The sequence below is a fragment of the Acomys minous genome (assembly GCF_964271855.1).
Source record: "Acomys minous genome assembly, chromosome: 10".
Lineage (NCBI taxonomy): Eukaryota > Metazoa > Chordata > Mammalia > Rodentia > Muridae > Acomys > Acomys minous.
The window spans coordinates 30,675,959-30,699,503 of NC_140491.1; the positions used below are offsets into that span (position 1 = coordinate 30,675,959).

At 45.6% G+C, this 23,545-nt stretch overlaps 1 protein-coding gene and 1 long non-coding RNA gene across 6 annotated transcripts in view; one reads left to right on the plus strand and one right to left on the minus strand.

The window, feature by feature from the left end:
- Positions 1-23,545, plus strand: part of STK32B (serine/threonine kinase 32B) — a 239,854-nt gene that overhangs the window by 144,233 nt on the left and 72,076 nt on the right. For all 5 annotated transcript variants that reach the window (XM_084799207.1, XM_084799203.1, XM_084799204.1 and 2 more), the window contains one exon: positions 10,599-10,772. In XM_084799207.1, coding sequence (XP_084655333.1) covers positions 10,599-10,772 — 174 coding nt within the window. The remainder of the gene's footprint in view (positions 1-10,598; positions 10,773-23,545) is intronic.
- On the minus strand, positions 1,696-11,054 carry LOC311607481. The gene is made up of 3 exons (XR_014782608.1): positions 10,988-11,054; positions 10,390-10,521; positions 1,696-2,115 (listed from the first exon to the last, which is right to left on the minus strand). It is a non-coding gene; the product is annotated as an uncharacterized lncRNA (long non-coding RNA).

Sequence of the window (23,545 nt, forward strand, 5' to 3'; positions counted from 1 at the left end):
TCAAAGAAACGAGAGCTGAAATCATGTTGGGGTCCATTCTGCACAGTTCTGGTCTATGGCTGAAATGTCTTGGTCCCCAGTGTAAAATGTCTTGTCCCCAGGGGCTCTACCAGGGCTTAGCCGCCATGCAGGACTGAAACCATTACACACAGTAAGCCTAAATACAACTCTCTTCCTTTTACATTTTGCCAGAATCGGTGACATTTCTGGGTCAAAACATATTATCGAAAAGTGAAAAAGATGACCAACAAAATGGGGGAAGTTCCTTACAAACTCTGTGGTTTGAATATTTCCCACAGATTCTGGCATTTATCTATCTTTGTGTTTTCCCGTGAATTTAAACATCACCTAGAAAGTCCGGACATGCTTGTCCTGGCTGTGTAGGGCAGTCTGAATGGCACTGCCTCCTAATGTGGGCTCTTCGATCTGTGAATGGCCCTCTTCACTTTTGCCCTAATTTCTATCTATGGTATTTTGCAGTTTTCAAAGTAAATATTCTTATAATTCCTAAATTTTAACATTCCATGCGATTTAAATTGAGTTGTTTACTGAATGTATTTTCAGGCCACCCACTCTAGTCTGCTTCTAGCACCACACTTGGTCTTTTGTCTGCTGAATCTGCCCCTCCCTGCTGAACTCATCGGCTGGCAGTGAGAGGAGGCCCCTTTAAGAGACCTTTTAGTCTCCTGCATAAAGTATCAGGATCTGTGTGAGCAGAGAGCTGTCTCTTTCCTCTCTACTCTGGGTGGGGTCAGGTTTCACGCCTTTCCCAGCTGCCTTCACTAGAGCTTCAGAACGTCATCAAAAGGAGCCAGGAAGGATGCCTCCCATCCTGGATGCTAAGTGGAGGGATTCAGTCTCTCCTCGCTGAGTCTGCGGTTTCTCTGCAGGTGCCCTTTACTGGGGTAAGGAGGCCTCAACCTATTGTAGCTTGTTGAATAATCTTACCAAGGAAGGGTATTGACTTTGTCAAGCACATCTCCTTTCCCGTGATAGGACGATCCTGTTGGTTTATCATCTTCTGCAAACACAGTGTTTGACACGGATCTTTACTGGTTAAGTGGTTCCTAACATGAGCCCTATGTAGCAAGGATGTGTGTTTTCATTCATTAGTTGGTTCTGCTTTAAGTTTTGAATTTCTTAAGTCTCCTTTTGATGTCTGTTGAAATTAGTCAATGGTGCTACATTTTAAATTTGCTTTTAAAATATCATCTATATGTGTTATATTTACGCCGCTCTCTCTTCCCTCTCCATGTTCCCCTGCTTCCTCCCAATTTTACACATGTGATATATATATTTTTTCCACCTCAACAAAGGGCAGAGAAACCGCAACCAAATCATAAGTCTGTCCTCTGCCACTTATTTCCATCACTATGACGCTCTGCTCAAGCTCATGGGACCAAGTGGCTACAGACTGAACCATATAAAGTTGTGAGCTTAAACAAGCCATGGTGCCCCTTAAGCTGTGTCAGGTGGGGCTTGGATAGCATTGAAGGGCTTGGGAAACACCGTTGCAGGGCCTCAGCCCAGGGCTTCTGGCTCTACGGGTCTGGAATAAAGCCAGATGTTTGGCAACCTGGTCTACATGCCTCTCAGTTCAATCCCAAAGACCAAGATGGAATGAAAAGTGAGCAAGACATGTTTTCAACTGATCTTTAATCAAGAAACTTGCAAATCTTTATGAACTTCCAGGGCTTGAATGCCATGTCACCTTTTCTGGGATCCACCATCTCTGCCTGTAGCACTTTGTCTGACATCCTTGGAGTCCTCCTGTCCTCACATGGTTTTGTGATAAGCCCACCACAAAACATTCTGGATCTTGACAGCAGTTATGTCACTCACTCTGAAGGTTGAATATTTCAATCCATGAACATGGCACACCGCACAGGCTCTGTGTGCGTAAGAGTTCCCAGTCTTCTCTTACTCTTTGCTTATTTTCTGCAAAGGCTGCACAGACGTTTATGTTACATTTCTGCCCAGTATTACTGTCACTCTGGTGTGACTTTAAGTAGTAATGTTTTCTTTTGAAAATTTTGGCCTCCACATTTTGGCGTTAGAAACACGATTGGTTTTTAAATAGTGATCTTGTGTCCTGCAGCCTTTGGTTGTCACCATCTATGGAATAGGGATAGTCACATGAGCGCACATGTGTGCATGTGTGATCTCTATTTTCAGATGGCATGACTGTATATATTAGAATCCAAATAAATAAATACATACCTCTGAGATAGGTGAATGTATAGAAGCTATACATATAATATTTGCCACATGCTTATGCACATTGATGATCATCCTGTCAGAAGACAGCAACCACTATATCTATTTCTGCTCTGCATGCCTTTTTTTTTCTTGGTCCACTGCAGTGGCTAAGTTCTAGTAGGTTACTGAATAATATTGAAAGCATTAGAAGAGCTATGGGTTTTCTTTAGATGTAGTCATATTGTTGAGGAAGTTCCCCTCTGTTCATGCATAAATAAGGGAAGAGAAGATGCAGTTACACTTCAGGCCAGAAAACAAGACACATATGAAACACTCTCAAGGATAGGTACATTTGACCATAGAACAAAAGTAATTTGAAATTATTTAATTCATATGATTATTCTCTAGTGACAAACATGACTATAGGAAATATTTGAATTCACACTGTGTGTGAATATGTGTCTTAGTAGTTAGAGGAGAAAGAAATAACGAAGGGAGCTATGAAATGCTCCCGCATTAAGGTTAGAACAGAAATTAATGAAGCAGAAAATGCACAATTAGTAAAGAAAATGAATAGAAGTAAAAGTTGCTTCCTTGAAGGATTCATAAAAACTATAAGCCATAAGCTAGAGCCTGTGAGAAATTAGTGAGCAATGCTCAAATTGTCAGACCTGAAATGAGCCAAGAAGTGTTGCTACCTGAAGTAACAGGATCATAAGAATATAATGTGAGGCATTTTATGGCCTCACATTAAATAAATTAAACAAATTAAGTAAGTTGATAGAAATATATAACCTCACCTCTAAAGTTTGTGCAAGGAGGAACAGGAAATCAGAATAGGTTTTAGCAAGGAAATTATTTTTTGTTGTTGGTGGTGTTTTTTTGTTTTTTGTTTGGGTTTTTTTGTTTTGTTTTGTTTTGTTTGTTTGGAGTAGTTCTATGAGCTAAGATATAGGGATGGGCAGGAAAGATGTGGGGGCAGGGCAGAAAGAGAATTCCAGGCAAAAATCAAGCAAGGATAACAATCCCAAGACTGGGACAGAAAGGAAAAAGAAAAATAAATGGAATAAGCCATCACGCCAGGAGCAGGATAGACGAGATTAGGGAGGCTGCAGGCTGATCTGTGCCGCTTCCTAAGCCTCCAGCGGGGAATCTCGGCTTGTTCCGGGAAGTTCCTGGGGTGTCTGAATGGCCAATTGCTCTGTTAGGCTAAGCCATGTGAAATTGCCACCTCTACCTCAAAATCAGAGGAGCACGGGCAATCTCAAACTGCTCAACCCCATTTGTAGCTAACAGTACATTTCCCGCTCATGTTTACATTGGGGATTCTATTGAACAGAACGCATTATTTTTAACAGGAAGATGTCAAGTGAGTCTCAAATTACATTCTAAATCAAAGTAGTGGCATGTCAGAACCAGGCAAAGTCGTCAGCTTGAAAAGTCACATTAAATACATATTGCCAAGGAAGTGTTGTGGGGTCTTAGGTGGTGATGATGGAAGGGCTGCCATGTTGCTGAAAAAGCCGAAAACATCATCAACTCCAGGGTTTTCATTCCTGAGAGTGGAATGGTTCAAGCACCTTCCATTTGAAATGTAGCCCTCTGGCCTTTTGTGTTTCCACTGTACTATTTTTTAAAAATATTTTTTGAGATTACAATATAATTACATTGTGCTTTTAAAACTCAAGACTCTTGGATAGATGAGGAATAGACTGATTTTTTTTCCATTAAAAAAAACATTAAAACATTTTTAAAAAAAGATGGGAAATCCATTCTTGATTATTTTCTTTCATTGTCCAGCCCTAGGATTTGAACCCAGGTCCTCCCTCATGTTAGAGGAGCACTCTACCACTGAGCTATACCCCCTAGAACCCTGTTTTAGTTGTTGCCTTTGAGGCAGGGTCAGTCTGGCCTTGGCTGACTCACTGTGTAGCCCCAGCCAACTTCCAGTTTGCAATCTGCCTCCCTCGGCCTCTCAGCTTGGATTCAAAGCCTATGCCACTCAGCTCCTCTTCAGACGGCATTTTAATAGAGTGATTTCTAGAACAGGTCTCAGGTGTTAAACAGAGGCACTGACATCCTGAGTGAGCCAACGGATAGACAGCTCTAGACCAGAAGGTCACAGTTGTGTGGTCAGGGTGGCTTTGCGGGAGAGGCAAAGATCTTAAAAAAAAATGCTGTCAGCAAAAGGAGCTCAGAGGAGAGGAGCCCTGAAAGAAAGAAAAGGGACTGGGGACGAGTTTTTCAGCCTGTCCGTCCCTCAGAACATCCCCAAAGAGGAGCGGGAAGGTTGACCAGGGTCCGCTGTGCTAGGAACTTGAAGAAGCCCTGACCCTTACTGTCTTGCCCCTTCCCACCTCTATACTCAGAGATGTTCCTCTCTAGAGCAAGCAAGGTACAGGTTCCTTTTGGAATTTTGTCCAGGAGGAACACAGCTATCCAGATCCGGTGCACACATATTTTTTGTTTTCGTTTTTCCTTTAGACTCATTATGTAACCCTGGCTAGCCCAGAAATCAGTTCATAGACCAGGTTAGACTAGAACTCATAGAGGTCCAACGAACTTCTGCCTCCTAAATGGAGTTGCTGGGATTAAGGTGTGCCGACCATGCCTGGCCTCACTTCCCTTTTAGTGCACATTTTTTCCTCTCTCGTTTTTCTCCCTTTATTTATCTTAATGCCGGCTGTATGAAGGCTCTCCTTAAAATCGTAAGTCACCATGACACCAGAACATCTGCATTTGTAGACAGGTGGCACTTGCAGTAGGCAAAGGTCCTCAAAGTTAGCAGCGGGAACTGTGCACCTGCAGTCACCTTGGTCTCTTTGCCTGATTTTAGGTGCTCAAGCCTGAAGAGTTGGGTGGTTGTGACATTCCCCCACGCCTATGCTGTCTCCCTGGCAGGCAGAAGGCAGAACATGGCTGACCAGCTCCATCTCGCTTCCTGAGATAGGAGGTGGGAGCCAGCTTCCTGCAAAGAATAATGACAGCCATCATGTCTGAGTGGTTAGAGGACAATGTGGCTTGAGTCAAATTTAAATAGTAAGAATGTTTGTTATTGTGAAGGTTATTAAAAATGTTATTAAAGATGTCTGTGTATCAAGCACAATGCAGGCTTGATAAGCCCCTTCTGCTTGTACAATGGGAGCTGACAGGGAGCCTGACATCCCATTATTGGATTTCTGTCACAGACAAGGCTATTTTTAGGTCCTTCTTTGCAGGACTTTCGATAGCCAAGAACTGCTGGAGCCGAGGGTAGTGGAAGAGGCCCCCTCTCCACCTGCACCCTTAGAAGTGGTATTAGATATGGGCTGATCCAAGGCAATGCCCAGCTCTTTACCCCTGGCAGTAATACAAAATAAGGATTTGGGGCAGGGTGAGCCTTGGAGACCCGAGATTGTCCTGGAACCTGGGCTTTCCTGACTGACATCCTCAGAGCCACTTCCAGGTACTCAATAATGTCTTCCTTAGGAGGAAAAAAAACTATGGAAAGATGTGTTGCAGATGGGTTGGAGGGCGATGCTTCAAGCTGATGGAAGTCTATGGCCTCTAGGTTCCTCGCGGTGGCCTTCTGTCCTTGTCCCTTCCACACTGTACCCATTACTAACAACACTCCTTCTGTGACCTGTCAGCCCTGGGCAAGGGGAGATGTAGGTTTGATCACTCACAGAGTATAGAGGACAGCTAGACTTATGTCTTATCTCCTATCTTTGCCCTGGAAACTCTTCTCTGGGTCTTCCTTGTTGGTGTCGTGCCTCTTAAGCTGGCTGGCCTTGTCCACAAGCAACACCAGGTTGGTAGTGGTGAGTTTGGCACATGTCCTAGGAAATATGACCTAGTGACCTAGGCCACTTTTCAGCCTCCCTTGACCTTGGAGTTTGTCTACTGGAAGTGTAATGGTGATAGTGGGTATTTCCACGGCTAACGGGGGTGAGTGTGGAAGAATGCAGATACAAACTGAGTCTGGCAGATGCAGGGGAGTACCCATGTGCTACCACCATAGACAGACCAACTTTAGAAGCATCATAGAGAGCCCAGCTTTAGACTTTCGCCCTAGAGGGCTTTACTCAGCTCTGACAGGAACTTACCAACAGCTTAGGAAATGGTGGTTGCACAACCCCACCCCATCCCATTCCAAGAGCCAGGTACTAGCCTGGAAAACAGTAGACAAGAGGGTAGGCATCTATAGACAGGTCCCAGAACAGATGGCTTCTGCTTTCCCCAGTTGTGCTCACTGACAGGTCACCTTTGCCTCCTGGGCTGTGGGAAGGCTGTGGGGACACCATAGGATGGTAACTCACACTGGTGCAAATCTATGGCTTTTGTGATAAGAGGAAAGGAGCAAGGTGGGGGGTCCTGTAGGCAGTGACAGGATCAGCTTGCTCCCCATCTGATACAGACCTTCCCCCCCCCCCCCCCGCCATCCTCTCCCTTAGTTCACATAGACACACTGTTTATCACACTAAAAACTCAGTGGGAGCCATTTTCATTTGGTTTCTGTGCTAAAACAAAACAAAACAGCAGCAGCAGCAGCAGCAGCAGCAGCAGCAAAACACATGCCATTCACTGTCTGCTTCAAGGTAGCCAAAAGAAACTATTTCTGCTTCTAACACAGAAATGGCAGGTGTTTGAGGTGACAGACATGTAAATACCCTGATTCAATCATTGTACATTGTCAGACATCACACTGTATGTAGCCTGTGAGTTAAATACATTGTGTTTTAGTAAAAAAAAAAAAAAAAACAAACAAACAACAACAACAAAAAAAACTTCATGCTTTTCCTAAACAGTTCGCCTATTTCCCCATCAACTGTGAGTTTGGACATAATCCATGTTTCTCTTTCTGGGGAGGCTTCATGCATTTTATGTCTATTTTAGGTCAAAAGAATCTTTGGGCATAGATTAGGGGTGGTTTTTCTACTTTTATTTTCTTGAACTTTTAAACAAATTTAATTTATTATAATTTATTCAGATTATCCCCTCACTTGTATCTTCCTATTCCCTCCCTCCCTTCCTCTTCCTCCCTCTTCTCCTCCCCTAGACCTCTGACAGAAGGGGACCTCCTCCCCCACCATATGACAACAGCTTATCAGGTCTCATCTGGATAGCCTGCTTCTCCTTCCTCTGTGTGCTCACAGGCCTCCCCACCAAGGGGAAGTGATCAAATCAGGGGCACTAGAGTTCCTGTGAGAGGCAGTCCCCACTTTCCCCACAACCATGGAGAATGAGCTATCCATTGGCTTGATATGAACAGGGGGCCTAGGTTTTCTGTATGCATCGTCCTTGGTTGGTGCAACAGTTTATACAGGCCCCCTGGGTCCAGTTCTGCCAGCCACAATGGTCTTCATGTGGGGCTCCAGTAACTTCTGTGTCTTTCCATTCCCCAATTCTTCCATACTACTCTCAGCACTCCATCCGGAGTCCAGCAGCGAGTCTCAAAATTATTTTATGAGTCTTTTGCCTGCATATATAGTAGTTGTGTACCATGTGCGTGCAGTGCCCACAGAAGCCAGCAGAGGGCACAAGATGCTCTGGAATTGGAATTACAGACAATCGTTAATGGTCATCTGGCACTGGGAATTGAGGCCAGGTCCTCTGGAAGTTCTTGTAACTGCTGAGCCATCTCTCCAACCACTATTTCCTTAAGTTTCTTGTTTGTTCTCTGTCGTGACCTTTGAGTTATTTTTAATGTTGTTGTGTTATGAATTCCATAAGTCATTTACTCTTTTTAGGAGCTAAGTGGGAAACAGATACATTTAAAAATAATAATAGCCAGGCGTGGTGGTGCACGCCTTTAATCCCAGCACACAGGAGGCAGAGGCAGGTGGAGTGCTGTGAGTTCGAGGCCAGCCTGGTCTACAAAGTGAGTCTAGGACAGCCAAGGCTACACAGAGAAACCCTGTCTCAAAAACCAAAATAATAAATAAATAAATAAATAAATAAATAAATAACAATAATAAAATAGGGACTGCGGTGATGGCTCAGTTGGTAAAAGCTCTCATTGTGTAAGAGTTCGACCCCAGAAACAATGTGCAAAAGCCAGGTGTGGTACCACACTCTTGTAACCTCCACTCTGGAGCATGATGTGTGGGAATCCCCCAGGACTTGGACAGCCAATCCAGCCCAATCCGTGAGTTTCTAGATCATGTCTCACCAACAAGGTATATAGCACCTGAGGAGCAACATCCACGGTTGATCTCTAGTTTTCGTATGTATGTACATACATGGGTACATGCACCTGTTCACATGTGTGCACACATGCACACACACACACATACACACACACACAGACATTGCATTCTTCACACTGGTCTACTTAGCAGCTAGGCCAGGATTAACAATGCTTTCACGCCTTCCAGCTATCTCTGTACTCTGAGGAGAACCTAATTACCCAGACCTCTCAGAATGTCAGTGTCACTGGGCAAGAGCACAGCTCCCTCATCTGGCGTCTCCATCATTTCCATGACAATATGCAGCATTGTGATGAGGGCATAATTATCATTCTAGTGCCAGGAGGATCAAGAAGGACAATGACACAGAGCCACAGAAGAGCACAAAGGCAGAGATTGCTGGAAGGCCGCTCTCTGTTCTCAGCAATAACTCTGTCTCTCCTTGGGAAAGCGGAGGTCTATGGCCTGGAGCGAAGTACAGATCTATTGCGAGAAACAGCCCAGACTTGAATTGTTGCTTAAATGATGTTCTCTTGGCATTTCAGCTGTCTCCTTTAGAAGGAGCTTCCCCCTGAAACCTAATATCACTTCTCCGGTGGATTCTGGAAGAATGTTTAATGAGATCCCCTTCGACAGCCCAGCAGTGGCTGGAGAGCACAGGGCACAGGGCAGTGCCTATTAGCGTGATGTTCCACGGTCAATCATCTACTAGAATGCAAACTGAGTTCCCATGGAAGACATGTTACACGGACCCTCTTTAGGCTCCCAAGACCTTCCACACAGTAGCAGACACACAGGAGCACACACACACACAGGAGCGCACACACACACACACACACACACACACACACACACACACACACACCCCAGGTGGCTATTCCATTCTCCTTGGTGTGAAGATATCCCCCAAACTCTCATGCTGGCGGTTTAGTTCTCAGTCATCTCAGAGTACATTCACAATCCAGGCCTTTGGGAAATAATTAATAGGAACATGAGGATGTAGATACAGCCTCTGTGATCGCATCAGTGGCTTCATACGAAGAGGGAAAAATGACAGCCGCCAGCTAGCTCTGTATTGGTATAGGGTGGTCTGTCATGCTTGACGCTGTGAGGCCACCTCTGAGGGTACGTAAGCATTCTCACACCGTACATGCTGGCTCTTCTCGCGCTTAAAAGTGAGTTCAGTAAGTTTTCTCTCGTATCAAAGACATAACAAAATACTAAACTAAGACCTAAAGCCTTAAAAACACCAAGCTCTTTCCCACTCATGTTCTATGTCCAGCTGGGCCTCTCTGAGCAGTTCTTTTCTGTGTGGTTGGCTGGAGCATTCTCATGCCCAAAGTGGCTCACACATGACTGGCTTTGGTGTTAGCCATCAGGGGGAGCTTGGTAGCAACCGCTGGCTAGTGAATATTGGGTTAAGTAGGACATAGCCAGATCCCAACGGCCTGGAGTAAAAGCTGCCAGTTGCCTTAAATGCCTGGACTTGAGCATCATAAAGCATCACTGTAGAGCATCACTGCACTCAAGGATTCTGGGAATGAACTCCTTGCTGAAAGCAGCAGCATGTGCATAGGGCACGGGCATTGCTGGGGGGTGGAGGGGGACGCATCTTCAGAGTTAGGGACTAGAAATCCCGACAGCCTGTGTGAATCAGCTTCCCACTGCCATGGCACAATAACTGAGCTGATCAACTTTAAGGGAAGGCAGGCTTGCTCTTGTTTTGGTTCAGAGTTTCAGTCTGTGGTGGCTAGGCTGTTTTAATAATGTAGCGTCCTTCTGTGAGGAAGGTTTTCATTATTAAGGCTCCACTCTCTAAAGTTCCCATCACCTTCTGACTCTGCTATAGGATGGTCACCAAGCCTCCAACATATGGGTCTTTGGGGAATCTCCCAGACACATGCTGTAACAACATGGGGCTAAAACATAAGCAAGACCCAACTATGATGACATAAGAGCATCCGGCCAGTTAAAAGACTGCCTGCCTACCAGCCTGGGGACTAATGTTGGGACCCAAACTTACCTTAATGCAAGAAATGGAGTGACTCCACAGTGAGGATGCAATATGGGATTGGAAAGATTTCTGCCAGCTCACCTCCTACAGCGTGGTGTCTTGGACAACATAAGCATCTCTCCGGGCCCCAAGTCCACCTTGCTGTAAAAATGGGAGTGTTGGACCTGAAGACACTAGAGATGTCTCTACCCCTAACCTGTGTCCCTCTGTGTTCCTAGGTACTCCTTCCAGGATGAGGAAGACATGTTCATGGTGGTGGACCTGCTGCTGGGCGGGGACCTGCGCTACCACCTACAGCAGAATGTGCACTTCACGGAGGGCACTGTGAAGCTGTACATCTGTGAGCTGGCCCTGGCTCTGGAGTACCTGCAGAGGTACCACATAATCCACAGGTAACACGGCCAGTAGGCGGCAGGGGTGGTGCTGGGTGGCAGGTGCAGTGGGAAGTGGTAGAAAAGAACTTGTCCTGGTGTTTCTTAGAAGCTATAGTGCGCTGGGGACAACAAAAAGCTGAAGCACTTTGGTATGGTCTTTACATTCCCAGCAGACAAGCAGACCCCTATGTTGCCTGAGTAGAGATGGACCCTGGCCAGTGCCCATGCATCACCTTATGTTATTGGCAGAATGCAGGGCCGATAGCTAGTCTTGGCTTCTCTGTGCAAAGGTGTTTGGGCTTACTTCAAATGATGTGACTGAGCGTGGAGGAGAGATTGTGACATCAGGCATTGCCTGGGACACCTTAGAATCACCTCAGAGTCCTTAACCACCCCCCCATTCCATATCAGCTCCCAGCCGGGTGTGTAACAAGAGGGGCCTGTGCGACACCCAGGAAGTCCTTCCACATTCCAGCACATTCCAAACAATCAAATGGAAGAAGCTAGGCCCCTGGAAGCGTCCAATCAGCAAGGGCGTAACATTGCCCTACTTGTGAGTTGGGAAACAGGTCTGCTCTCGGTGTCCTTTGAAATAAGTGCTGTGTATTGTAGGGCCTTCCTCTCAGGCAGTCGGTCTGGCCCTGGGCTTCAGGTAAATGGCATTTCTGCCACTGTGGGGCACCTTGATCTTCCCACCTGTGCCCAGCAGCACCACAGTGAGGAAGTGAGTCTGCTGGCAAAAGCAGCTGTCCTAGGAGGGGCTCAGGAACGTGATGATAAAATTCATGCTATCTCTGTATGGACCACAGGGAAGAACTGGAGGAAGGGCTGTAACTGTGTCTCTTCTGCTCATACTGTGCCCTTGTGATCCTCTTTTTTTTAAAAAATATTTTTTATTAATGTATTCTTGTTACATCTCAATGGTTATCCCATCCCTTGTATCCTCCCATTCTTCCCTCCCTCCCATTTTCCCCTTATTCCCCTCCCCTATGACTGTTCCTGAGGGGGATTACCTCCCCCTGTATATGCTCATAGGGTATCAAGTCTCTTCTCGGTAACCTGCTGTCCTTCCTCTGAGGGTTCAGCTCAGTAACAGAGTGATCCTCTTTCAACTTGGAAAGTTTTAGAAAACCTGGAAAGGGTGAGGACTTGGTCTTCTTGGTCATGAGGGCAGATTAAACACTCCTCCCACCCCACCCCACTGCCATAGGAACCCCATCACCATCCACACACACACACACACACACACACACACACACACACACACACACACACCTCTCTACATTTTCTTCCTTTGAAAACCTCAAATGATAGGAAGAAAAAAAATTTTTTTAATGATAAATTCACAAGGAAGGAGAAAACTGAATGAGACCATCACATGACACTAGGTAGCCAGGAAGATGTGAAGGGATAAATGACATAGGACAGTAGACACAAGAATTAAGCCGTGATCCTCAGTCAAAATTGCTAAGATACTACAGAATCCTCACAGTGCTCACAGCCACAGCAATTTCTATCAAAGTGAGAGAGAGGGGAGATGGGGACAGTGCTAAAACAAGAGGCAGTGGCTGGTAACCTCCTGGACAAGCTGAGGATCAGGTAGCCTCGGTGTCCCACAGTGGCTCCCATCCTCACCAGACAGCAAACAAATGATGACTCCCAAGAAGGAGAGGGTAGCAGGGAGGGGCTGTGCCACTGCACATGGCCCTAGGCGGGCGCCATCCTGGCATACATAGGGCAGCGAGATCACCTAGAACATACACCAAATGCTGAGAGAATTCTATCTGTCCAATGGGGAAACTCTGGGTACTGATGGGCCTTCATCCCCTAAACAAGCTACATCCGTGACTTCAGTAGGAATGGAGTGAGCCAGGAGAGACTGTGACCTCAGAGGTTTCCTGGGACACCTTAGAATCTTCCTTAAGGTCCTTAAGCCCCACCCATTCCTTATCAGTCCCCAGATAGCAAGGAAGGACCATCAGATGCCTGGGGAAATCTTCCAGCACTGCAGTCTGAACATCAAATGGAAGGCGAGTGAGATAGCTAGCTAGATAAAGGTACCTGCTGCTGAGCCTGACAATGAGCTCAAGAGTTTGGACCCACTCGGTATAGGGAGAAAACCAATTCCCACAGGTTCTCTTCAAACCTGAGCATACACACACACACACACACACACACACACACACACACACTGATCAAATAAATATAATGTAAAAGAAAATTAAACAACAATCAAATAGGAAAAGAGTTTGAAATAAACAAGGGTGTCCAAAAACATCAAAATAATTATAATCAATATTCTAGATAAGAAAATGTTTTTCTATGTGTATTTTTTTTTAATTCAAAGATACTTAGTAGAAACTCTGGAATTGAGTTGGTGAGAAAATGAGAGATTTGTTTTATTTAAACTCGACAATAAAAAAGTCAGACAATTATTCACTCTAGGGCAGCCTAGTGGCACGGTCCACACGCACTGCAGCTCACTGCTTGCTCATGTCTGCATTTGGTGCCTCCTCTGAAAAGTGAGCTAAGCAAAACACAGCACTCCTTCCTTTGAAGACTGGTAGGACTGCCCAGTGGGTAGAGTACCTGCTGCCTGGTCTGACAATGTGAATTCAATTGCCAGAACCCACATATGAAAAGGAGGGAATCAACTCCTAGAATACACTCTCTCACACTCTTCTCTCTCTCTCTCTCTCTCTCTCTCTCTCTCTCTCTCTCTCTCTCTCTCTCTCTCTCTCTCTCTCTCATGCACACACACACACATAAACACACGCACACACATAAATAAATAAATTTTTTAAAATGTTAGATTCTGTAGCACAGACCTTTAATCCCACTCCCGGGGCAGAAATAGGCAAAGTTCTGAGTTCAAAGTCAACCTGGTTATAATAGCTAACAAGTTCTTATCCAGCCAGGGCTACAACATGAGGCCCAGTCCCAAATGCTAATACTAATATTAACACTAACTAAAACCAGTACTAGCACTAGTTGAAACTAAAACTAATGCTACTTCATCAGGAAAATGGGAACAGTGAGTGTGCATAAAGAACGGAGAAGGAACCGCTTCAAGTGCTTGCCTTCCGTGGTGGGAAACGCTGAAGGCAGAGCTGTGTGTCAGCAGCACGGGAGTTCACTGCTGCAGTTACAGGCTGAGCCAGAGAAGGGCAAAGGGTAGGGCAGAGGAAGGGACTGTTGCCCTGTCTGTTTGGATGTTTTCATGGAGGAGCTGGAGGTGGATGGAGGCGGAGGTGTCGGAAGAGTTACAGGAGAAGCGAAAGGAGGAATAGCAGGCAACCGGAGCGCCACTGAAGGCCGTGCCTCAAGAATCTCACCATGCTAGCTTTCGAACGTGGGTCTGGGGCCTACGTTTGAGCACCCCACTTTTGGTGAAGGCTACTGGGATAGGCATGCCTCTGTTGACTGGCCAGGCATTTGTTTTGGGTTTCAGAGACAGAATCTCAAGCTGTCCTTGAACTTGTGACCCTCCTGCCTCAGGCTCCAGAGTGCTGGGACTGCAGGCCTGCACCCTCACTCCAAGGCAGTGTTTAGGAATTCTCAAAAAATGCTCACTGAGTAAGTGATCTCTTCCCTGAGTCTGCTGAGTCTCGGGGACATTGAGGATGTAGATACTGAAGCTCCAGAGATCAGAGTCAGGTAAGACAGAGACCAGAGCTGTCACACTGCAGCCCTACTGAGCTTCCTGAAGACCATCAACTGCTCCTGAGAGGGCAGGGCAGCAGCAGCCACTCTAAGACCCACAGAGGCTCTGCTCACACCTTGGCTGGGGCTCCTCTCTGGTGGCCCTTGGGGACAGAAGATGAATTTTAAGCTCCCAGGAGCAGCCACTCAGTCTTACCCCCAGTACAGGTATTGGAGCACAGTAGGTATTTAGGACCACAGTAGGTATTTAATAAATGCATAGACTTTGAGTCAGTGACCTGGGGAGACCTGAGGAGCTGAAATCATTTGCTCAGGCAGAGGATTTTTCTCCCTGACAGGCTCTTCAGTAAGCCAAATACTAGGGAACCCATCCAATGGGTCAGTCTGCAGGTCACAGCACTTTCTGTGTGCTGGATGATGAATCAGAAATGGATGCACTCATAGATGTGTAGGCTCCTCCTGTACTGAGGCATCCCTGGATGCTCACAAAGCACCACAAGGCTCAGAACGGCCTCACTTGGTTCAGGAGTGTCTGGTTGAAGCCATCTAGTGATCTCAAAGAATCCAGGTGACAGGAGCTAGATTTGAGCCTGAGGACCTAACACACACTGGAGAAAGGAGGATGCTTTCAGTGAACTTTACCTAGGTAGAAAAGAGGACATTTGCTGGCATAAAGCAGTCCAGAGAAGTATTCTCTGAGAAGCCTGGATGTGTGTTTGCTGGTGGTGGAGCCCTTGCCCGACTCTGAAAAGACAATTGGCATCTTTTCCATATTCATTAGCTTTGACCAGCAAATTTCACTCGCCAGAATGGAATCTTAAGGCTCCAGCCCTGCTTGCTTCAAACGTTTCAAGCCTAGGGCTGTTTGTCACAGCACCACTTACAATAACCAATAATTTGGAAATAACCTGAGGGGAACATTGCCTAGTGCCGTGCACACTCTTTTAAGAAACCGTGAGATTAGGATGCACCAGTGGGTGATGCTTACTCCTTTAATACAATTCTGAGAAGATTATAGCTTATAAATTGCATGACTGTATAAAGAAAAGCCTGCCTGTTAAGCATAAAGCACCAAGGAGTCGCTTCCTGGTGTGTCAGGGTTGGAGGGAGATTTTGTGTGGTTTTCCGGCTCTGCCTCTCCGATTTTGAACTTCCCTTTAATGAGTTGCCATCTCTCCAATGGAGCAGAGTAAAATGAGCTTTCTTGCTAAAGGAGACGCGCAGTCTTTTAGACAGACAGCATTTGATGCATGGCTGCATGGGCGAAGCCAGCTGTACACGCTCAGTCCCTCTGTGTCTGTCCATTTTGCTGTCTTTGAAATGGGCTCCTTGGAGGGCAAAATGCAATGTTTAATCCAGACCACGTGCCACGTTCTCCATAGCTCCTCCTGAGCCCCTCAACAAGGGCAGTGATAAACATAGAATCCTCCTTCTCAGTGTCTCCCGCTGTCAGGAAACTGCTCCCTCACCCTGGTTGGAATGATGGTCGCTAAGAAAACAATTAAAACCAGCATGAGGCTGTGGCCAGGAGGGAGTGAGGGAGAAAACGAGGAAGCACGTATGCAGTATTGGCATCAATGTACATTATTAGTCCAGCCACTAATATCGGGGTGGCAGCTCCTCAAACACTAGAATTAGGTCTACCATGCGGTCCAGCTACACCATGCATGGGTGCACCACAGAGTAAGCTCCCAGGTTTGCTGGTACACTTTTCACCGTAGCCTAGAGGGCCATCAACAGAGGAATGGATGGAGAAAGTATGGTATACACACACACAATGGAATTTTACTCGGCTATAGAGAAAAACTGTCATTCATAGGAAAGTGATACAGCTGGAAATTGTCACGTAGAGTAAATCAAGCCAGACTCAAGAAGGCAAGTGTTGCAGGTTCCTCTCAGATTTTTATATCGATGCGAAACAGCATATGTGTGTGTGTGTGTAGATCATGGAAGAACAAGCAAAAACAAGCATTAAAAAATTGTCCAGAAGAACAGAGAGGAGGAGAAGAGAAGTGGGGAATGGGAAGATTATATCATATTCATAAATATTCTTACAGAAACCCCATCCCTATGTGCTAGGAATACATCCTGCAAGAAACACAAATAATGCAATAATTTATCAACATTTAATAAAGCTGGCATGACCTGCTTTTAGCTTTAGTAGCTCATCTCCTCTTCCTCAATTGTACTGAAAGTAGATGGCCAACCATGACAGTTAAGACCTCACTTTAGTTATTCCCAGTTTCCTGCAGTTTAGAGTCATAACAGTATATATATATATATATATATATATATATATATATATATATATACAGACATACACATACACACACACGCGTGTGTATGTGTGTGTGTTTGTGTGTGTGTTTGTGTGTGTGTGTGTGTGTGTGTGTGTGTGTGTGTGTGTGTGTGAAGTCCTATGGACTGTCATTTAGGATGGATATTCCAACTGTATTTCATGGGTAACTTATTTCAAAGCGCAGGGCTGCGGCTCCTTTGTTCCGGGCCAGCATTCTGAAGATTTATGGCTTGGTGAGGACTGAGAAGTGAGATACACGAGAATCCAATTTATCCTGAGGACGGTTGTCCCTCCCCCGAGTACAAATCGCATCTGCAATTGGGTAGAGAATGTTTGTGTTAGACAGTAAATTTTCTAAATAGGGCAGGCCTCAACTTCACGAAGACAAAGGACATGGGGTGAAATCCGGGAGCAGAATGTGGGCGCAGAAAACAGATCTCTGCAAAGGCCCAATGAATTAGAGTCTAATTCACAGAAGATGTTCTGAAGGAAGACAAAGAATGAGGTGGCAGGAAAGCAGGTCAGCGTTTTCTTAAATGTCAGTGTGCAGTGAGAACACGAAGATTTTGAAAGCTTTATTTCTACGATTACCCCATGGCTGAGACCTTGCCCGAGTGGCATCTTCTGCATCTTCAATGAGCCACTCAACACCTCATGATGGGAAAATCCCAAAGCTTGGGAGTTAAGACAGATACAAATAGACCTTCAACTCCTCAAAAGTGTGCACTTGAGAAAATACAGCTTTTAAGGGATAATTCCACAGTCTATTTAAAATAATAGCTGTTTTGAAGTTCTTACCACCACATGCCAGGACACACATATATATATACGTGTATATGTATACATGCTTGTGGCTCCATGTATTGCAATTTGATGCAGCCTCTAACACCTCCATGCTAAAAGTGGGGGAAAGTGCAAGAATGAGATGGATGTGCATCATAAGCGATGAGGGGGGACAGTGCACTCTTAGCAGTATAAAATGTGGGGTATTATGTATCCACACCACGTGCCTGGTGGGGAAAAAAGACTAGGAACTAGAAACACCCTTTGGACTGGTGCAACTGGTGCAGTTGGTAGCAGATGTGTTTTCCAAAGGGAAGAAATGGTTCAATAGGGGGTTGACAGGCCCATGGACCAAGGCGTGTTTTACTTGTATTTACTTGAAGCCACTTTGCGCAGAACCTCGGGCTCAACATCGCCAAGTGTGGGCTTCAGCTTGTCATGAGGGTTGTTGAAGTAATTTTTCCAGATCAGATGAAGGCTGAGATGAGGAAAATGGAAGCTGGTAAATATTTTCGCATTTAAAGCTTGGTGAGTTCTGTGACGGAGCTTGGCATTATCTCCCTCCCTGTGGACCTGGCATCCTGTGCAGTCCAGGAGAAGCTGAGGTCTCCATCCACCTGCCTAGCCACACATCTCTGTCCAGCCATGCAACCCCTCATCTTACCATCTATCCATGCCATCTCTGCCTCTCTCCACCCATGTATCCACCGATGCATCCATTCGATATCCATCTACCAATAACTTTACTACTCTGCCCATCCATCCAACCATCTATCCACTTATGAAACTATTTAGTGGCTGCCCAGAAGCCTATCCCACGCCAGGCTAACAATGCAGATATAAGCAACGATTGGATTTCTCCGTGCTTGGTGAATATACTCTTACGGGGGGGTGGGGGGAGGGAGACAACAAACGCAGATATATCTACACTATCTCAAGTGGTGATACATGCTAAGGAAATCATAGTGATGGAAGGCTCGTAGATGGGGCTCTGGTTTGCTTACAGAAAGCTGTCAGAGCATTGAGATAGGGACACGCGGGCTGAGAGCTGGAGGGGCAGGAGCTGAGGTACACTGTCACTCTTGGGACAATATTTCTGGCCAGCTCTCTGGAGGTCCCACAATGGAAGTTTGCCTGGTATGTCTCAGGGACATGAAAAACACCAGAATGAATGGAGCAGCGGATACAACCAAAGAACGGGCTGGGCCAGCTGGTATGGGGGAGCTAGATGGTGATAGGATTTAATCAGCTCAGCCTCTACCCTGAGGAGTAGAAATCTGTTGCTGGGTTTCCACAGAGGGGTGGTGTGATTAGATCTATGCTTTCAATATGGTTTCATGCTGGCTGCCTCTCCCAGGCTTATTCAGACTGCTGTGTGGAAGATAGACTATAAACAGGAGGAAAGGGACAACCCCCAACACATACACACACACACACACACACACACACACACACACACACACACACACACACACAGGCACCTAGGTGAAGAGAAGGCAATGTGTCCTGCTAGAGATCAGAGGAACCTTCCTGATGAACCACAGATAACCTGTCCCCAATGCTTTTTGGCCAAATGTGCCACAGTTCAGTTACCTGGAAAGAAAGAGTTGAAGGGGGCCACTGTGAGGTGCCTAACCCAAGGCCATGTTGTTACTGGAGCAGAATCGTAACAGCCTTCAAAGCACGCCATGTCCAGTGTGTCCAGTGAGGACATAGTGGCGCTATAGTCATTGGAGATGGTGTAGGATGGGAACCTACCTGATGCAGGAAGCCTAGGGTATGTTTTGGTGATGAGCATTTGATGGTTTCATGACTGGCTAGAGAATGGGGCTGCATAAGGACTTCTGTTAGATGTCCAGAACACACATATAAAAATCTCAGTATGGGGGGCACACTTGCACTCCCAGTTCTGGAGAGATGGGACAGAGGCTTGTCAGCCAGCCAGCCTAATCAAATCAGAGTCCCATGTTCTGGTGAGAGACCCTGTCTCAAAACTCAAGGTGAGAGGCTGGGGAATGGCTCCGTTGCTAAATCACTTGTGCACAAATCATGAAGACTGGAGTACAGATGTCCAGCATCCATGTAAAAAGCCATGTAAGTATGGTAGCCTGCCTGCAATGCCAGAGACCTAGAGGCAGAGACAGGATCACTAGAAAAAGTTGTCTTTCTAGATGGACCAAATCGGCAGCTTCTGGATTCAGGGAAGAGAACATGCTTTGGTAAACGAACAGGAGGGCAATCAAGAAAAGCATGCGATCTCAATCTTGTCATCCGCACACATGAGCACACACATGCACCCAACCATGCACGAGAACGCACACACCCAAAGAGTATGGGCTTGCCCTGCTTGGTCCTGAGATTGTCTCTGGTATGGGACTAAGAGTGCAGGTTGTTGTTGGTGTCTCTTCAGACATTCAAGGCCGACTTTGTACTTTAGTGGCACACTGGACCTTGGTGCTAGAATCATAGCCTTTGCTGGCTGCAAAGCCTACCCTACTTGAGGTCAAGACACAATGATGTGCTTGCCAGGGTTATGAAACATCCCACAGTAGCACTCTTCTCTCTGACAAAGAATTATGGGAATCGAAGCAGTCCCCAGCCTCCCTATTGTGGCTTGTCCCTTTGTCTCAATATTAATTGATGTGCTTACTAACTGTGCCACATGTTAGCTGTGGGTTTTGCTGTGTGAGATCTGTTTCTGGGAAGTGTTCATCCTGTTATTTAACATGGAAGAATTCAATTTTCATAATTAATTAGATAATTGTCCTTACTAAGGAGCCAAACTGCCTCTTGGTATATTCACATTCAATACGACGTTTCCCTGGAGTATCCCTCCTCCTTTTTCTATGCCTGTGGAGCAAGCAGGGGTGCTCTCTCTTTTCACATGAGTTACCATGACAGACTAACTCAGCCTTTGCTGCACACATCCTACTGGCTTAGACTTGAACTCTAGCACTTTGGTTCCTAAAAATGTAGCTCACGTGTTCCCCAGTGCCCTCACGATAAAGCTCGAATGCTTTGCCCTGTCTCTCAAAGGATGTCGGAATGACCTCTTAGTTCCCTTCTTGCCTCCTGGTCCCATTAAACTACCAGGAAAATTTTTTTTTCTGTGGTGGTTTGACGAATTCAAGAGAAGAGGAATGTGACTGGAGCCAGCTTAATAAAAGAGCTTTTTATAAGAAGGAAAGAAAGAACAAAAAAGGAAGGAAGAAAGAAGAAAGGAAGAAAAGAAAGGGAGAAAGAGGAAGGAAGAGAAGAAAGATAGGGAAAGAAAGGGAGGGAGGGAGGGATGGAAGGAAGAAAAGGAAGGAAGGAAGGAAGGAAGATCTAAAACATTTTCTGACCCTTCTAACAAAGATAAAATGAAGATGCAGCACCAAGAATGAGGCATAAAATCATATACAACCACTTTTATTTTTAATCTAAATGACACTCTTAGGAAAATCACTACAAAATCGCCCCCCCAAGTGTTCCGGGAGTTACAGAAAGATTGTCCTTATAAACGTGAGCACCATAGTTCCAGATCACAGGACCACAGTTTGGTGGCTTGCTGCCATTGCTTAGCTTCTGGAGAGATGATTGAACGGTTGGCACTGACCCCGGGAAAGGGTAAAAAAAAATTTTTTTGGTAAAAATTAGAATATTTATTTTCTTTTTTATTTTTTATTAATTTATTTTTATTACATCTCGATTGTTAGCCCTTCCCCTGTTTCCTCCCATTCTTCCCTCCCTCCTACTTTCCCCCTTCTCCCCTCCCCTATGTCTGTGATTGAGGGAGACCTCCTCCCCTTATATATGCTCTTAGAATATCGAGTCTCTTCTTGGTAACTTGCTATCCCTCCTCTGAGTGCCGCCAGGCCTCCCTACCCAGGGGACGTGGTCAGAAAAGGGGGCACCAGAGTTCGTGTGAGAGTCAGATCTCACTCTCCACTCAATGGTGGAGAATATCCTGTTCGTCAGCTAGGTCTTGGTAGGGGTTCGAAGTTTACTGCCTATATTCTCCTTGGCTGGTGCCTTAGTTTGAAGAGGACCCCAGGACCCAGATCTGCCTGTCATAAAGTTCTTCTTGTAGGTTTCCAGGACCCTGTGGGTCCTACTATTTCTCCATTCTTCCATGCTACTCTCGCCTAAAGTCTCAATACGTTGTCCTCTCCTCTGACCCACTTTCCTGGTAAGTAAAGTTTTTCATGGTACGCATCCCTTGGACTAGTGTTTTGATATAAGTGAATATATACCATTTGTCATTTGTCTCTTTTTGTTTCTGGGTGAACTCACTCATTATGATAATTTCTAGATCAATCCATTTGTCCACAAATTTCGGGAATTCCTTGTTTTTAATAGCTGAGTAGTATTCCATAGTGTAAATGTACCACAGTTTCTTAGTCCATTCTTCTACTGAGGGACACTTAGGCTGTTTCCATGTTCTGGCTATTATGTATAAAGCAGCTATGAACATGGGGGAAAGGGTAAAATTAGAACTCTATGTCAGACACTGTAGCTCACTGCTGTCATCCAAGCACTTGGGAGGCTGGGGTAGGGGGTATTGTGAATTCAAGGACAGCCTGAGATACATAGTGAAACTGTCTCAAAAAACAAGACAGGAATAATGCAATTCAAACTCCAAGTACATTATCTACTACTGTGGATTACTTTCATACTGCCATAAAGCTGAAAGGCCATAAAATTCAGAGCAATCAGTTCATTATAAATATCAGGGCTTTGGCAATATAGATGTTGCAGTACATATTACATAGATTTTATAGCCAAAAGTATGAAGGAGAACAAAGATACGGCGTGGCTTGCTGGTGCATGCCTGCAATCCCAGCACTCAAGGAAGCAGACGCAGGCAGTTCTCGGGGAGTTTGAGTCCAGCCTGGTCTACAGAGTTCAGGACAGCCCAAGGCTATACAGAGAAACCCTGCCTTGAAGGAAAAAAAGAAAAAAAGAAAGATGTGTGCTCCTCTGCCTTCATCTACGCCACCATATTGTAGACATCACTTCCCTAGATAATGCTATTTTAAGAACTTACCCTCACTCAGCTGTCTGAACATCACCTTTTGTCTGTGAGCCACGCTAGGAGGTAACAATCTCAGTGTTAGAGATGAGGTTCCTGGTGTCCAGTGAGTGTCCGGTGGTGTCTGTCCACAGAGCAAAGCAGCGGCTGACCACCTAGTGATACTAAAGACATGAAATTGCCTTCACTGCCTGGTCTCATGCCTTGTGAAAAAATAAAAGTCAAATTTGAGTAGGAATACAGAGAAAGTTTGGAAAGTCACCATGGCTGATACTGCACATGAGAAAAATTGAGAGCAAAAGTGTGAGTGAGAGAGTTTTGGGCACTTCTGTAACTCCTTTTACAAACTGTGAAGGAGCCAGCAGCAGTGTTTTCATCGGCCTCACACTGCCCTGTGCTTGGCTGGGCCACCATAATGCAATGAGATTGTTTCCACCAAATGCAAACATAAATCCTGGAGAAGACTCTGATTGGTTCTTCTGGGGTCACCTGCTCATCCCAGAGCAAGCACTGACCTCACTCTCATGACTTACCCCAAATAAATTCCTATGTACTCCAATATAGACAACAGAAACCACAAACCCACACTCTGCTCTGAGCTCCCATGGAGGCCTTGTAGGACCATGTGAATGCAGTGCGGGTTCCCAAAAGACCTGGAGGAAGAGGGTAAGAAACAACAGGAAGCATAAAACAGACCCCCACCCACACCCACACCCGTACCCCAGGCACCACCAACAAATGCACATTTACGCCTCCCTGTGTTAAGTGTCCTCTCAAGCCACTTCCATCAGTTCTTCCTGGAAAGCGAAATACATATTTTATCAGGAAGCCTCCTTAAACTCTCCTATGCAATGCCATCCCCCGTCCCCCAGCTCTCTGTTTCCACAGAGCTTTGCACATATCTAGAAAATTCCCTATTTACACATCTGACTCCTACCTCAGACCACAGTTTGAGTTATTTGTGTGTTCTCCTTTGCCAGCATTAAACGCTGCCTGGCACACAGTAAGTTCTAGATGTTTCTAGAAATGACT